The sequence below is a fragment of the Embiotoca jacksoni genome, unplaced genomic scaffold (assembly GCF_022577435.1).
Source record: "Embiotoca jacksoni isolate LCO1_2020_lvr unplaced genomic scaffold, fEmbJac1.0.p SCAF_20, whole genome shotgun sequence".
NCBI lineage: Eukaryota > Metazoa > Chordata > Actinopteri > Embiotocidae > Embiotoca > Embiotoca jacksoni.
In genome coordinates, this window is record NW_027185341.1 from 10,773,121 (window position 1) to 10,788,918 (window position 15,798).

Genomic DNA, 15,798 nt, shown 5'->3' on the forward strand with positions numbered 1-15,798 from the left:
GCCAGCAGGAGGCCAGTCTGCTGAGAGGGGAGGAACCGTGGGCACATGTTTGTTCACACACGCACATGGATGTGTTTTGGAGGGCAAACCTGTGGCGTGTGTGCTTGTGCTTGTGTGTCAGCTGTGGATGAAGGAGAGAGACGTGGGGACTGGGGTCGGGGTGGAGGAGGTGGGGGTGCAGTTCACACTCCAGACAGAAGTGAACAAAAGTGAGAGAGACTCAGTCGGAGAGCCGAAGGCAGCCAAGCTGAAATATCAAGCCCTCTGTACGTGTGTGTGTCTGAATTTGTGCATGTGTGTGAGAGCTGTTGCAGGTCGGGTCTCTGTCGCTGCAGCACGTTCATGCAGAGTAGGCAGGGATGAGGGAGAGAGAGGAGCTGAGGAGAGCCTTAGAGCAGAGTGACCGGCTCCTCTCCAAGGTCCGCGAGCTAGAGGAGCAGAACGGCCAGCTTAACAAGGAAAAGAATGAGGTGGCCACTAAATACCGAGCTGTAAGTCTCTGCTGCATCTCCCTCTCTGCTTCTCCTTCATTCTCGCTCTTTTTCCCCTTAAAAAAGTATTTCCTCTTTTGTTTCACTAACTTGATACTTTAAAGCTCACATAATTTGTGATTAAGTCTGAATTTCTGCTCGATAAGGGATTTTGAACGTGGTCATTATACCGACCCCGGGTGGATGAAATTAAGTGGATAATGATACCTTAGCAGAGGGAGAGAGAGAGAGATGGAGCCATCATGGCAGTCGCTGTGTTCAAGCTTGTTTTAATGCTGTGGGTTTTTACTGCTGTGTTGACTATTTTCCAGCTGATCATTTTATTGAGAGCGAGCACAGAGTGTATTCTTTGCTCAGACTGCTGTCACAGTGCTGTGAGGCACCACGCTGTTTCCTGGCCCGAGGCTTACTATATGATTGGTTTACTGCAAGGAGGACTGCGTGAGTGGCACATCCCCTTCTCTTGGGAGGACGTTTTATGGTGAGAAATACACATCCGCATTCTTGTCAGTCCATAAAAGCAGCAGTTGTAATTTGATTGCCCTAAAAAACTGTTGAGGTCAATTCAAAAAAACTAGTTTTTCACTTAATGACAATTTAAATCTGCACTAGATAATTTTTTTTTTAATTTTATTTTTATGAACAGACAAAAGACTAATGTGAAAGGAGTAGGGTAATCCACAACGATATATCACAAACTCTGCAATAGCGGAGCTTTTTAGCTTCTTTCAACTCGTTGTTTTGGTTTTACAGCTTTCAACTCTCCTGATTGGATTCCCTCTCGTTTCGTGGCAGGCAGCTGTTTTTGTTTAAAACATTTTTTACAAAAACTGGCTGTACAATAGGGGCACAGGCTGCAATTGCCCTTTGGGTGGGCCAATACAAGAATGAGTAGAGAATATTTTTCTAGAAAAAGGACTAATACAAAACTTAAACTCCAAAAAAGGACAAACATAGACAAACTGACAGAACAGTTTGTTGTTTACAAAATTCTGTATCACAAAGGCAACAAAAAAGCTGTGCCTACAGGCTCAACCAACAGAGCATTAGTTCAATAAAAGAGAGATTATAAGGAGTGAATAACTATTTATTGAAGTCCTGTCACTTTGACTTATAGATTTTTCGTGGTCAGACTTTTAAAATGCACAGCCGCTTCATCAAGCTATGTTCCAAATGTATGTAGGTGACAGGACAGCAGCCGGAGCCGAGACGCTGGAGGTCGCAAAGGGCGGGATGCAGATTTCCAAATATTTCTTTTAAATAGCACCAAATCAACACGTAACACATCTCAGGCACCTAAGATGGAAACCCAACAATTCAATTCCAACATGAGCGACAGCTCGAAGGAAAAAAAAAGTGCCTTTTAACAGGAAGAAACCTGCAACAGAACCAGACTCAGAGGTGAGCATCATTTGAGATGACGGGATGATTGGACTTCAGTTGAGGGTCCCAAGAAAAATAGATGGATCAGATGGTGATGGGAATTAGGAGGGTTGTACATCATTTGAAAAGCCGAATGACAGAAGTGCCCTATTTGAAGAACTGTAACGAGAAACTGATCGGCTCAAACAAGTATAATGACGACAATATTATAAATATGTGATTTGAGAGCGGAGAAGGTGTTAAATTTCACGAGTTAACATACATTAGTCCCTCATGTAACGTATCCCTCGTGCATTCATTACAGCTATTGCTGCTTCGGTCTCATGGTCAACTCACAAATAAATATGCAAGCTGCTGTTTATGCAAATTAGCAGTATAAGGAAATTAAAACCACCCAGTTGAGCATTGATTGAATTGAAAAAGTACAACACACTCTTTCATTTCTATGAAATCAACTACATCAAGTCTGCTTGATACCCTAAAGTTTGGCTTCTGTGTGGAAATTTGAATAACAGTAAATTATGTAACGTATTAACAGTCGGCTTATACGGATAATGCACACCATGACATTACTTTTCGTGAATGTACTTAATGAAGCTGTGAAAAATTAGGACATTTTAGTGGACTACAAAATAAGGTATTTAAGAACACATTATCTCATCATAGTCCAAAGAGTCAGAAAGTTCCTTTTCAGACGACATGGAGGATATGATGTTGAGATGGGTATTCATGGATGCTATGATGTCTGTTTTAATCCAACCTGCAGTGAAGAACAGCTTCAACACTACAAGAGGTCATAGGTAGGGTGATGATAAGGAGTTTTTTTAGGTTTGGAAAAATGTAGGAGTACAAGTGTCCAATACTTTGCTGGAGGATGGAAATTCCAGCCCATTTGCTACTTTCCGGCACAGACACTGTGAAACTGTTAATTCAGAATCCTCAGCGGAGACGTGATCGTGATACTGGTCCTCCTGGAAACGATTGTCTAGCTCTGTCGGCTCTTATTGTTCCAGATGTGTCGTAGATCATCATTATTTCTCACACTTGTTGCTTTTCCCAAACTAGTTGAGACCAAATATCCCCTGAGCCTTGCAGCAAGTGTTCTGTCTCTTGGCCCAACTCTTGATCCCATTTTTCTGCATCAACCTTTCTGTTAGCTTCATCTCTTGTCCAAAATCAGACTTTGTGTTGTCTCTGTTCCAAGTGAAGCTCTCTTTTAGTGCTTCAATGAAATCAATGCACTCAGAGACTGCCCGTGTTTCATTTGGAATATTGTTTCAAATGGCAAAAAACATTTGAAATAGTATTCCAAAGGCAATGAGCAAGAGTATGAACTTCATTGTTGGAATTTATTGGAGCTGGAACTGTGTTTAAACCTTCATTTGCCCACTTATTTTGAGACACTCAACAAGTACTTCTAATATTAAATCAAGCAATGTAATATTTTGCCTTCAGCTCCTCATTTGGAGCTCCAGCGGTCTATGGATCATTCAAGTTCCAAGCACGGGTGATCTGGATGGAGCTAATTTTGTGATTCCACAAAGCTTGCATGTTTGCTGAACAAATGAAACTTTGTTCAGTGTGTCAAAGATTGTGCTAATGTACCCAGACATGTTTGATGCTGCACAAAGGGCCAAATTTAGTCAATTAGAATTACAGTGGACAGTTTGTTTCACATGCACACCTCCCTGGTTTCCTGACATAACTGAGTGAGGATGAGTCAAGTTGAAATGGTTTAATCACCTGCAATATATTCTCTGAAATACCACTAGTGCTTGTGCCACTTGTGCTTGTTCTTTTATTTTATGTGTATGAACATATCTCACACAAACCGAGTTCACGTTTTGACTCTTCCCTATATCCGTCTGGCATAAGGGCACAGAAGTTTCCTGGTGTTTCACTGACTTCTGCTTTGATCTTCTGCACCACAGTGAGGAGGCTGCTGACTCCAGCAGCTCATTTTGTACCTGCTCATCAGATGTACTCAAAAAAATCAGCTCTGGGTGATTTGGACAATTCTATAAAGTTGACCTTTTTGGGAGCATCTGCATTTTTCGGTGTGTCCACAAAAGGAGATGTCCTGCTCGGCCCACCTGGAAAATATCCAAAATGATTTCTAGATGGCCCAGATTCCTCTCTAATGGATAGTACATGGCGTCACGGTTTATTTGATTTAACACGTTTCCCCGACCTGCCATTTGGCCAGCCATGTCCCCTTAAAACTTGTCCAGTGAAACTGTGTGGGAATCATTTATGTGGCGCTTTTCACATGCCTGATGACCCTGCCCTTACCATTTCGATGAGAAGTACCATTCTTGAGTGTGCAGGCAAACACTTTCAAATTTGGCTGTGAATCTGGTTCATCAATTTCAGATAAATCGGCAGGTGATTCCACGGCAGGCTGACCAGGAGAAAGCATTGGGGAGAAAGCGTGCAGGCTAACCTCCGTCTGGCCTACCGAGTCTGAAGAACTGGGCTGGGTGGATTTGGTTGATGGATGCTGCGAAGTGTCCCTTTCTCAATTATTGCTCTTTTAAAATAAGCCCCTAAGTGAAGGCAGTGCAGAGAAATGTGTTGGTACCAAAGGGAACAATTACATTCCAGAGATTTCACAAAACTGTTTTGAATTCTGTTTTGATCAAGACAAATTTAACACACAATTGAGTTTGGATTAATTCCTTTTTATTATGTTTTTATTGTTACATGTATTTTGAGCAAACATGTATGGGTAGGCAACAGTGGGCCTGTGCTGCCAAGGCACATTATTGGCTTCATGCCGGATGTAAAGTACCCGCTCATCACTAAATGGCAGACATAGAGACTAGTTAGGGAACATAGTTTACCATCTGGCAGCTTCAGAGCAGAGATCCAAACAGAGTTTAGGAGAGAGCAAATACCGAAGTTATACTTATTTGGTGTCCACAAGCCAAATTCCAAATGAATGCTGATGTTGTGTGTCTGCTGTCGTCTTGATATGCAACACGTGCCAAAAGTTGAAAGTGTCAAAAACAACGTGATTGAAACTTTAATGTACTACTTTTACACTACCAATAACTGTTTTAGGGAAATACTCCACCTGTTTCCAGAAACAGAGGTAGCTCCAGTCAATTACTGTAGTAATCCATATCATGTCAAGCAAACAGCATCAAACCTTTACTAAACCAAAAAAAAGGCTAATTCCCCTTTGTTTAAATGAACTTATGTTGTTTGGCATACACCTTTCTGTCCGTAGAAAGCTTTAAAGCAAATTAACTGTTGTCTGCATTGCACTGAAGGAATGCTTTTTATTTGGAGAAGCATTCAAATGCTTCAGGATAACTTCAACATCGGTGATAGTGATCATTTTGTTGGAGTATGTGAGAAAGTTAATCTCTCCTGGAGGCAGAGGATTTGGTGTTGGAGTGTCGAGTGGCCAGTGTTTGTGGAAAGCGCTGCAGGGTTGTCCACGGGATTCAGTCATTACTGGTGCTGAGTGCCTTCGCAGACTCTTCACACAGCTTCCATGGAACATATTGTAAACCATTTCAAGGAGATGTCACTCTGTTTTACCGCTGTCGGGATATAATTCATGTGTCACTGATCATCTTTGTCTGTGTGTCACCGCTTAGATTAGCCAACCATAATGAAGTTAATCTGTGGAAGAGACGTTTAGCCAACGTAATCTTGGAGCCCTCCAGATTTAATTGCAGTGAGAAATGAGACCCTTTGTCAGAGCTATTTAGTGCTGCTGCAGCCTGAAAGGAAGGCTTCCAGTTTTCCAGTGGAAGTTCGTCCCACTCCTCATTATTCCCATCGTTAGCTGAAGCTGGAGGGACACCTCGCACATCTTTCATCGAGGGTACAATAAATTCCTCCTTGTTAATCAACCTTAATGCACTTCTGCCCCATTAGGTCAACACTGTCTTCACAGACTGACATTCTTTCAGTTTACTCTTCATAAATGCCTAAAAAGTATTTCAATTTCATTGAGCTATTGTCTACAAAAATCTAAAGAAAAATACTTTTCCTCTTTCTTGCTACCATTTTCTGATATTAAGCTTTAAGATCCAACCCAGCCTGTTTATCTACTACCTGGTGTTATGTATATATGGTTCACTGGAAGCAACTTTTAATTCTCAAATTTCATATTTCCTGAGGAAGAGGTTGGTAGTTTGCTTAAAAATGACAAAGAGCCTAAAGCAATGCCAGCAACTCTACGAAGCTTGACTTAGGTTAAGAAAGTAGTGCTTTTAGCTACATACTAGCAACATGCTTGAAGCAGCTTTGCCTGATGCTGCAAATCAAATAATTGGACAACAAAAGAAGAATTATCATACTATCAGAAACAATTGTACGTTCAACAATAAATAGTATTCATAATCCAGTTCAGGTTGTTTTTGCTGAATGTTTTCCCTCAGATGCCTCAGAACGTCGTATTAGAAGTCACGGTGCAAAACCCCCATGAATATGAAGTCCGGCCCCTTTTTATATGTGAATGCCACTCAAAACCCCTCACCAATGTCATACCTTTATTGCCACGTTTCACCATAAATGTTAATTTCTTGACGGGATAAGAAAGCTGATCACCAAACTCTGTATGACTCATTCTGCGGACCATGAATATCTTTAAAAAATGTCATAGCAATCCTTCCAAAAGTTGCTGAGATATTTCAGTATGAATTAAAATGGTGGAATTTTCTGTCCTCAACTTTTCTGCTCCACTTGCAGCACGCAAGTGGAGCTGAAAAGGGACACTATGGGAAAAAGCAGAGGGAAAAGACATGAAGGCACCATCGACTCATATTCACAAGCGTAGTGCAAAAACACCAATAAAAACATAGACACTCAAACTAAATCAGGAATTTGAGGATTGACGCTGCAAGAAAAAACATACAAAATATTTTTCTTTGCTTCTACTATTGTAACCGTCTTTGTTACAAATGGATATAAGCAGAGAAAAGTCGACTGTTTAGTCCTCAATTACTGCTAATGGGAAATAAATGTGCTTTCCTGCAGAGCTGTCCAGATGCCCCAGTTCTGCATGTGGAAAAACTTTCAGTCTGGACCAACTCTGAAATTTCTGGATCCTGAGGCAAAGTGTGGGACAAAAGACTGGCAGGGGGAGATGAATGAGGGTGTAGAGGGCAGGACAGAGTCTGGGGAATGGAAGACTGATTTGATGTTAAAGGGCGAAGGAGGGAAGGAAGGAAATGAATGCAAGAACGAATTGGTCAGATGAGATAAACTTTTAGGTGAATATTTGGTGGAAGTTTAAAAGGAAGATACTGACGGCTGTTTCAGATGTTTTACTCTCAAAACTGTTCCAATGTTCTCTTTCACTCTGCTGTGAGCTTTGATTTCAGCTTTCCTGTTCACTTGCTTTTTTGCCTTTCTCTAGGAACTGGCTTCAGTGACCTTCTGATCTTTACTATAGTAACATGCTAGATGTTAACAACTATTGGTACAGATATTCATCGTCCCCTGAATATTCCATCACTTTTCTTGCTGTGCCAAGTAGTGGAAATTTTGACCAAAAGTCTCAGCTGTACTTTACACTTTAGGGCTATTTAGCATCACCATGCTAACATGCTAAGCTACGGCAGAGGCGACATTGGATGGATTGCCATTACTTTGTTGATTCCTTACGTTTTTCCCTATTGCTTACATTAGATTGGGTGGTTGTTGTTTTTTTTTTGTTTTTTTTATTTCTACAAAAAATGAGAAGACATTGATGGTTCCCGGACAGTTTCTACTGATGAGTTTACTTATCATGATCTTTTTGTCTGGCATCATCATCTGGTCAAAATCTGGTCGTGTCCTGGACTTTGTTTTCTGACCTATAACCTAACGAAAAACAAATGGAACAATCTTTTATAGTGATAATCTTTCAATATGGTATGTAATGGGTTTTCTCTGCTACACACTGCTTCCAGGAAATAGCCACAAATAGCTACAGACCTGCATTCTGTGGAACTAGCTTCCAGTTAAAATGATAGCATTTAATTTCTAAATGGTATTACAAAGTTTAAAAAAAAAAAGTGTAGCTTGCTTTCAGTATAGGGGTCTCTGACTTACATGGTTTCCATACTGCAGCTTTATTGCTACATATGCACAGCATTGCAAATCTATAAACTACAACTGATGATATAGCGGCCATACATATTATCTGGCACTCGCACTTCATGTACATTTAAAACTCCTGCCTATTTGCCAAAGAATAAGGTACTATTTGGGGGTGTTTGAGCCTTTCAGATTAGCTCATGTACCAGTCAGGCCTCTGGGTTTCTGCTTGGACCATAGACTTTACATTATGATGACATTGTCAAAACACAACTCACTTTTGTAGACACTTGGGAGGTTTTGCAAATATGAGCGGTTTGTGAATTTAAATCTTAGCAGATAAAGTAAAGACCAGACCTGAGCATTGTACACATCCACATCCGGCCCTTTGGCTGTCCCTGACCGGCCCGCGTGAGTTCAATGGTAAATTAGGAATCAAATGTAAATAAGTGTACATCATGCATGTGTAACCCAGGTCATTTTCAGTAGCCCAATTTACAGATGTTCCCTAAACGTCTCACCGAGCGAGCTAATGGTCTGAACGCCCTGGCGTTGGCCCTCCACAACAGTCCCAGTTTCTCATGAGGCCCCTTGGGAAAATTAATTGCCCACCCCTGTTAAAGACTGACCATATTTGCAGTTGGAGGTGTCATCAGGTTTACAGACATGTTCTTTTATATTGCAGTTATGGGGAAAATGCTTTGAGGGCCACAGAGGATTCTTTTTCATTGCAATACTTCTGGAAACCTTTGGGAAAAATTGGCAGCAAAGCTGAATGGTAATGCCATGTCCAGCTCTCCTCATACAGCCACGAGGGCGTCCATGAAGTTCAGATTTGTTAAACTAAAGATGCAATTACCTATAGGCTCAGCCAATCACAACCCACCATCCAGTGCTTCAACAAACAAATAATTGATCCATCACCTTGTCTTTGTGATTGTCGAGTACAACAACAATTTACCCTTGTGTTGAGACCAGACCCAAAAAACCGACACTCTGACAACTTTATAGAGTTTTAGCAGAGGTGACAACGTACCTATGGAGGCAATAATTTGAACGCACTATACGGGTTGTATTTGGCCAAGTCAGAGATCATCTGTGTAACCGGAGGGCTTTTCAGTAATGCCCTTACATACCCTATTTCTCCGTATTCACTATAAACTGCTAACTGCAATTCAGATCTCTTGATGAATGAAAGAATGAATGGATAAGACTTAAAAACAACAGTGTAAACAGGAAATTGGCTTTCCTTCATGGTGTTCCTTGGTTCGAAGCTCAGTGTTGATATGATTCAAATCTGATAAAGATTTAAATGAGCTGCATATTTGATTCACTGGCAGCCTCCTTGTCAGATATGGGAGTGTTGGTGTTGGATATGGGTGGTGTCTGAGGGCGCAGCCTGGGTGAGCTCAGTGTCTCAGGCTTCCCCAGCTCAAGTGGGAGTAACATGAATAGACCTCTGTGCTGCCTCTCTGCACAAGAACCCAGACCACATTGTCAAAATACAACTTTCTGAATTCTCAGAAATCCTGTGATTTTGGTGTCTGGATGTCTTCCACGGCTCAGTGGCACTGGCACAGTGCTTATCCTCGCTCACATGGTTGTTTTTTCTTCTGAGCAGTTTTAGATTCAGTGTTATTCTAACTTTATGTAATCTCAAAGGTCACCTATTATTGCATTTCCTCAAGGTTTAGAGTGAGATTCACTGTAACTGTCAAGCTCTGTACAGCGAATATGCTGGAATTTGCCTTGGGGGCATGTACAACAAATGGTGTAGTTTTCTGACTCCCTCATCTACAAGTATGTTCTAATTTTCACGTCATTGCACATGCATGAGCTTTGCTATTTATGCCATAAATGGTCTGAAATTAATGGCAACCATGTTTTTTCAAATCTGCAATCTGTGCACATGTTTGCATATTAAAAGTATATCTTGAAGGTATAAAGATACTGTTGTATGTTAAAATATGGTAAAGTAAAAATATATCTGCAGGTTTTATTCCTGTTGTGATATATCAGCAACTGAAAACCATGTGATATGGTCAAAACTCCAGAAAAGCCTGAGATTAGTCGACTGTTTCTAATTTGTAAAAAGGAAAACGTTTTCCTATATTAGTCACGCTTTACTATTACCAATGTCAGGAATCAGTTTTTAAGTTTTTCCACACATTTTCAGATTGTGTCTGGTTTCTAGTACCAAGAGTACTGTAGCTAAAATTGGTTTGGAATGAATGCCTAAATTTCACTTCTATTATAAAATACTTAAACATGATCCCATCTTGTGACCCTGATTGATGTTAATTCTAGGAAGGAAAATGCATCGTCTCTTCATTCTGACTTCATTCAAGAAAAACTTCCACACTTGATTCTAAAGCACAATATGCCTTGTTGTCTTCGCAAAGATGAATGCCGTTGCATTGTGGGGGACCATGTGGGCGTAGCCGCACAAGACATTTATGTCAATAATAACTGAGAGGAGAAAAAGCATTCTGACTCTGGACTACTGCCCTTGTTTTTCTTGTCTTTTCTGGGCTGTGGCACCACTGAAGGCAGCACGGGACAACATTACAGGCTTTTCTTCTGATCTGACATCCTACACCGGCCACGGCCCCTCTGGGACACCTCTGGATCCCCGCTCATGAAACTGGGTAGAGCCACCTGTTTCTGGAGGAGGAGACTAGTGAAAGAAGGCAGGAGAAGTGGTCGTTGTGGTGAAACTCTAAAAGTGGACGGAGCGGTGGCTACCGTCAGTGGATTACTGACTGGACCTAAGTTATGGAGGAATATTTGGATTTCAGCAGTATTCACCCTAAAATGAAAACCATATGAAAGGTTGATTGAGAAGGAGAGAAAGAGCAAGAGAGAGAAGACAAAAGCAAAGGAGACAGAGACGTCTGGCAGATTAAGTAGTGTGTGGAAGGCAAACACAGGTAAGCAGAGCTACAAGTGTGTTATGCGAGAGAGGATCTGCTGGGAGAGTACAGACCGGAGAACCACCAGGGAGTGAATTATTACTCTTAATCCTGTTCAAACCCACCTGGAACAACCAGAACAGCTGCATGCCAATCAAGGAAAGAGAAAAAGACGTGATTAAGCCTCTTTGGAGGAGCACAGAAAATCTGTCGGGCAAATTGCTGCATTGCTTAACAAGTGGAGTCTGCAAAACGAGACAGTGTGTCAACTGGAGGAAGTATCACCGCAATGATGTCTGTGAGGCAACGTCAGCATTGCCACTCCCTCTCTGATGACTCTGAGGAAGCCAATGGGAACCATGCAGATACTGGAGCAGAACCAGAACTTGAGGAACTGGATTGGGATGGCTATAGCACCACACTGGAGCACAGATTAGCAGCTGTGGGTAACCAATACCATATGTGGGGTTGATTTTGGAGAACACATGGTAATGGGAAAGCTGATGTTGAAATTCAGAAGTCCTTTTTTACAGCAAATCAATTTGACTTAGCCTGTTCTGTTCAAGTGTCCTACTAAACCAATAGCCTGGCTGCGTCAACTGTTGCTCATAGCTTCAGTTTTCTTGACTGTGAACACAGTCTGGGAACTTGTATTAGCGTTTGTTCAGCCCCTCAGAAGGGCGGGCCAGTCAGCGACAAGTGCCGGAAATTGGGTCTGGTTTGCACCAGGCTAGTAAACCATGACAATGTGTCAGGACCTCGAACTGAAGCAGCTAAATGAAATTCAGCCATTGCTTATTTCATTAGTTACACCTGTTGTGACATGACAAAATAGCATGTTCCAAAGATTAATGTAAGCTAATAATAAAAAAAAATTAATCAAAGACTTTTTTTAAATTAAAGAAAATAAAAATGTAAGTTATCTTCATGCTCTAAAATTATAAAGGTAGCTGTATTGTAGGCTAACTGTTGTTAATGTAAATATGTTCATCTATATTAAACTAAGCAATCAGTTTATGTGAAAAACATAAGCACAGATTTTTATTACCAAACTATCCTGCCTCACCAAAGCTGGTTTTAACCTAATGTGTGCTATATTTTGTTGTTTGTTGCTTTTGCTTTAATTTAAAACATTTTGGCCACAGAATTTCCAGCTCCCCCTTGTTAAAAGTAATAATTGTAGTCACCATAGGTGATCAATAAAAAAAAAAGAAAAAAAAAGAAAAAAAAAAGTAAATAGCTGTAATTATATATAACTTGTGTAAAATGTTTACAGGGAAATCAAAATAAAAAGGTTAAAATAGTTTGCTAAATGTAATGAATACTTGGCTGGAACATCCAGGCTCTGCCTCCAAACGGTAGGAATATTAATGTAAACTTTACCAAACTTTGACTGTTCAATTATATTAAAAAATGAAGAGATAATGTTATAATCTAGTCAACTCAAATCACATTAACGTTTAGACATGACAGCTAAGGGGGAACTGGACTCATGTAACAGGTTACGTCTAACAAAATGCTCCTTTGTCATTTTGATGTTGTTGTTTTTTTCTTTTACTTTAAGATTTCTACCTTTGGAGCACCTGTACCTGAAAAGTTTGTGTACAATGACAATATGTTTGCGCTGGTTTTAGTATTTACTCCATATCCATGAATATATGTGCAGACGTGCATTTGTGTGTGCATGTCCTTTTAGTGTTGAATGGGCTTGTATTCCATTCATACCTGCTGACACCTGTTCAGTAGAAACACAGTGGAAGTGTTATTAAAGGTGCAAACAGCTTATAGCACAAGAAAGAAAATTATGTGATGAGGTTTCAAAACGGCATGGAAAGAACTCAAACCAAGTACTTTTATGGAAATAAATGCAGATGGAAATGTGGTCGGCTGATGATTTCACAAATGCCCAGATATTTGGGTATGCTATTAGATCGTTCCAAATGCTTTGCCCATGATGACTGGCCCATAAGAAAGTAACAGCAACCAGAGCAGCCTCTCACAATCAGATCCTTTCTCTCCTGTTATGAATGGCAGTTGACTGAGTGATCTGGCGTTTGGTAGAACTTGCTTATCTGGTCAGTACTGCGCGTCACTGTGTTTACTCTTTGCTCTGCTATATTAAGGCAAGTGCAAACTAACAAAGAAAACATTTCTTCCGACTCGAAGGAGGATAAGTTTCATCTTGTGCAATAACCTGCGGTAAGATCCTCTTTGCATCAACTAATTGTCTTGATGTTTGCTCCAGCTTCTTTTATTCAGCTAATCCCTTCATTCAACTTTTATCCTTTAGACTTTAGCTCATTTTTCTAACCTCACTTGACTTCACTCCTTTTCCTTCTTAAACTCTGATTAGTTAATCTATTCTACAGAATTAAAGTATCTCTACAATTTAGTTTAAAGCATATTAAGATACAATGAAAGGATTTTTATTTTTTTTATGCAGATGTAATGTGACAGGATTGTTGTTGAAGTTCAAGTGCTTTAAAAAGTATAAAAACAAATAATGACAGAAATTGAATGATTTAAAAAAAAAAAATAAAAAAAAAAGTTGCTACACTCAGACCCAACAACTTAATGCAGCTTTAAATTATGTAGAGTGTAAAATTGGACAAAGAAAATGATTGATAATATATCTGGCACAAAATGTATTTCAGCCAGCCAAAAATCTGTGCCGTGCACATTTGCAGATACACAATAATGAAAACATAATCGAATTTAATTTTCACACTTGGTTTTGCAAACCCGTAGGAGCAGGAGAGCGGCCAGGCGTCTGAGCAGCACTGTGTCCATCTGGAGAAGGCCCGGTGTGAGCTGGAGCACCAGCTGTCAGGCATCTCGGACCGTCTGGAGGAGGAGGAGGCCTGCTCAGCCCAGCTCGCCCTCCACAGGGACCGGCTGCAGGCCGAGTGCAGCAGCCTGAGACGAGACCTGGATGAACTGGAGAGCGCCCTGACTGTGGCTGACCAGGATAAACAGGTACAACATTTCGGGATCTTGGCCACAAGACAGCCTCCTTGAACCACTGATGAATTTTATGCATTATGTCATTAAGTAAAGTTGCAAGAAGATTCTGATATTCATAATTTTACCATATAAAAGGAGAGTTAATCCACAATGGGACATTAGAGCTGTCCCTTCTCCAAAATGTGAAGTTTTAATGAATTTGAGCCAATATTTTTAAATAAATATGTTAGCATTATTCTGGTTATTGTTGTTGATACTTTTGCGAAACCCAAAATGCTTCCACATACTGTTTTTCAGATGCTACAGTATCTTAGCACAGCTTTGACAAATAGTGTCCTCCTCCATTTGTATTTATTAGCTTATTGGAAGGTCAGCTAAGTATTAGATCAAGCTGGAATAGAATTTTAAAGAGATAACTTTTATTTTTCTATTTTTCTTATCTCAACATGTTAGTCTGGATTCAAAATAACACCAAAGTCACATAGTAACACAAATAAGCTAACTGATCAAGGCAGCAGTAGACTCCTGTGTTCTGTAAGGTAAAATCACTTCTGTTGTAAAGGGAGTCTGGTGCTTTTGTAGAGAGCAATATAACAGCTCCAGTTCCCCGTTGGGAAGGGCTGTTTGATGACAAGGTAAAACAGTGAAAATATTCTAAATGTATGTGATATGAATTTTTTTAGGTGGCTTTTCTTTAGATGGTAAAACTATGTTTTGTTGCTGGTCACGTCCAAAGCAGTACATTGCTTAGCTTATATTTCAGTACAGCTGCCTGCTTATCCAAACTGGAGACGTGCCGACCTGCATCTACTGCAGGTACTACATGAACTAAGTACTGCATACAACCCCACTTCTAAATATAATTATCCCTTCAAGATTGCCCTCTGCTTTATTTCAAGGCAAGTCTGTTCCTCATCACGTCATTTTGAAATTCAACAGTTCATTACAGTTTCATTTTTTTTCTTCTCATTTTTGAACAAAAGCTGTTTCAAGTTACTTTTAAATGATCATCAGGAGCAATGCAAATAAACAATCAGCTGGTACGTCTTGAATTTATTATGCGTCTGAATGCCTCAACTTGTTTGAGATGATGGTTTTAAAGTGAAACTGGAATGCTTGAAATAGAAAACACATGCCACTACCCTTTTTTGTAGTAACTCTAGTCTTTTAAATCAAAGTATACAGTTTATTTTGACTGTGGATTGTTAAGTCTCAGATAACAGAAATCTGAGTTTCAACAAAGTCTTAAACTATTCCGTGTTTGGGCATTGAGTTCCTGTTCCAAGTGAGGTTAGCAAGCTGCATGTGGTAGCCTCCTGTTTAGCACATGGACGTGAGTGTGGTATCAATTTTCTAATCTTACTCAAACAAGAAAGCAAATAAGCATAATGTTATTATATAGATCAATTTGGAAGCTATTAAGTGCAACCTTTTTCTCTTTGTTGTTCTTTTCCATGTAGGTTTATGCAGTTAAGTTAAGAAAACAACCTGTTCTTCAGTTTCACAAGAAACTTAAATTGAGTGTGAAATTAACCTTTGTCAACTTCCCGATGTCATACTGTAGGGTGTGTAGGGTGCTTGATTGGCAGTGAGTTGCTGTCCAACAACTAGTACATGAAACTCAAAACAATAACTTTAATTGTCTGTATTAAATGGAGTTTTTGCACTCGATTTTCCCTCGCAGGCAACACACAGGCTGCCCCACTGCTGTACTGAGGAACGCTGTAGGGCAGTATGCAGTAATGTACAGAGCTCTTTGCAGTTAAGATGCAAATAAAACATGTATCAACATGTATCAAGACGGCCTGTTTAACAAGGAAAAAATGAAGCATTTATATTTTTTGGTATTATTACTAGTGTGTTTTGTGGTGTTCCACAAGGTAGTTGCCTGGGTCCCCCTGCTTTTCCCTAATGCATGCTCCCAATAGGTGATATCATCAGTTACAATCTCTGATGATATGCTGATGATACACAAATATAGATTTTGGTTGAACTAGGTTGAGTATTAC

General features: G+C 40.1%; 1 protein-coding gene across 2 annotated transcripts in view; it reads left to right on the forward strand.

Annotated features, from left to right (window-relative positions):
* The first annotated feature begins 356 nt into the window (after nucleotides 1-356).
* Nucleotides 357-15,798, forward strand: part of LOC138202315 (myosin-16) — a 55,142-nt gene continuing 39,700 nt past the window's right edge. The window contains exons 1-2 of one of the 2 annotated variants that reach the window (XM_069156230.1): nucleotides 357-491; nucleotides 13,574-13,801. In XM_069156230.1, the coding sequence (XP_069012331.1) occupies nucleotides 360-491; nucleotides 13,574-13,801 (360 nt within the window). In that variant the 5' untranslated portion in view covers nucleotides 357-359. Of the gene's footprint in view, nucleotides 492-10,593; nucleotides 11,268-13,573; nucleotides 13,802-15,798 lie in introns of those variants that run through there. The other variant, XM_069156228.1, reaches the window with a different exon arrangement.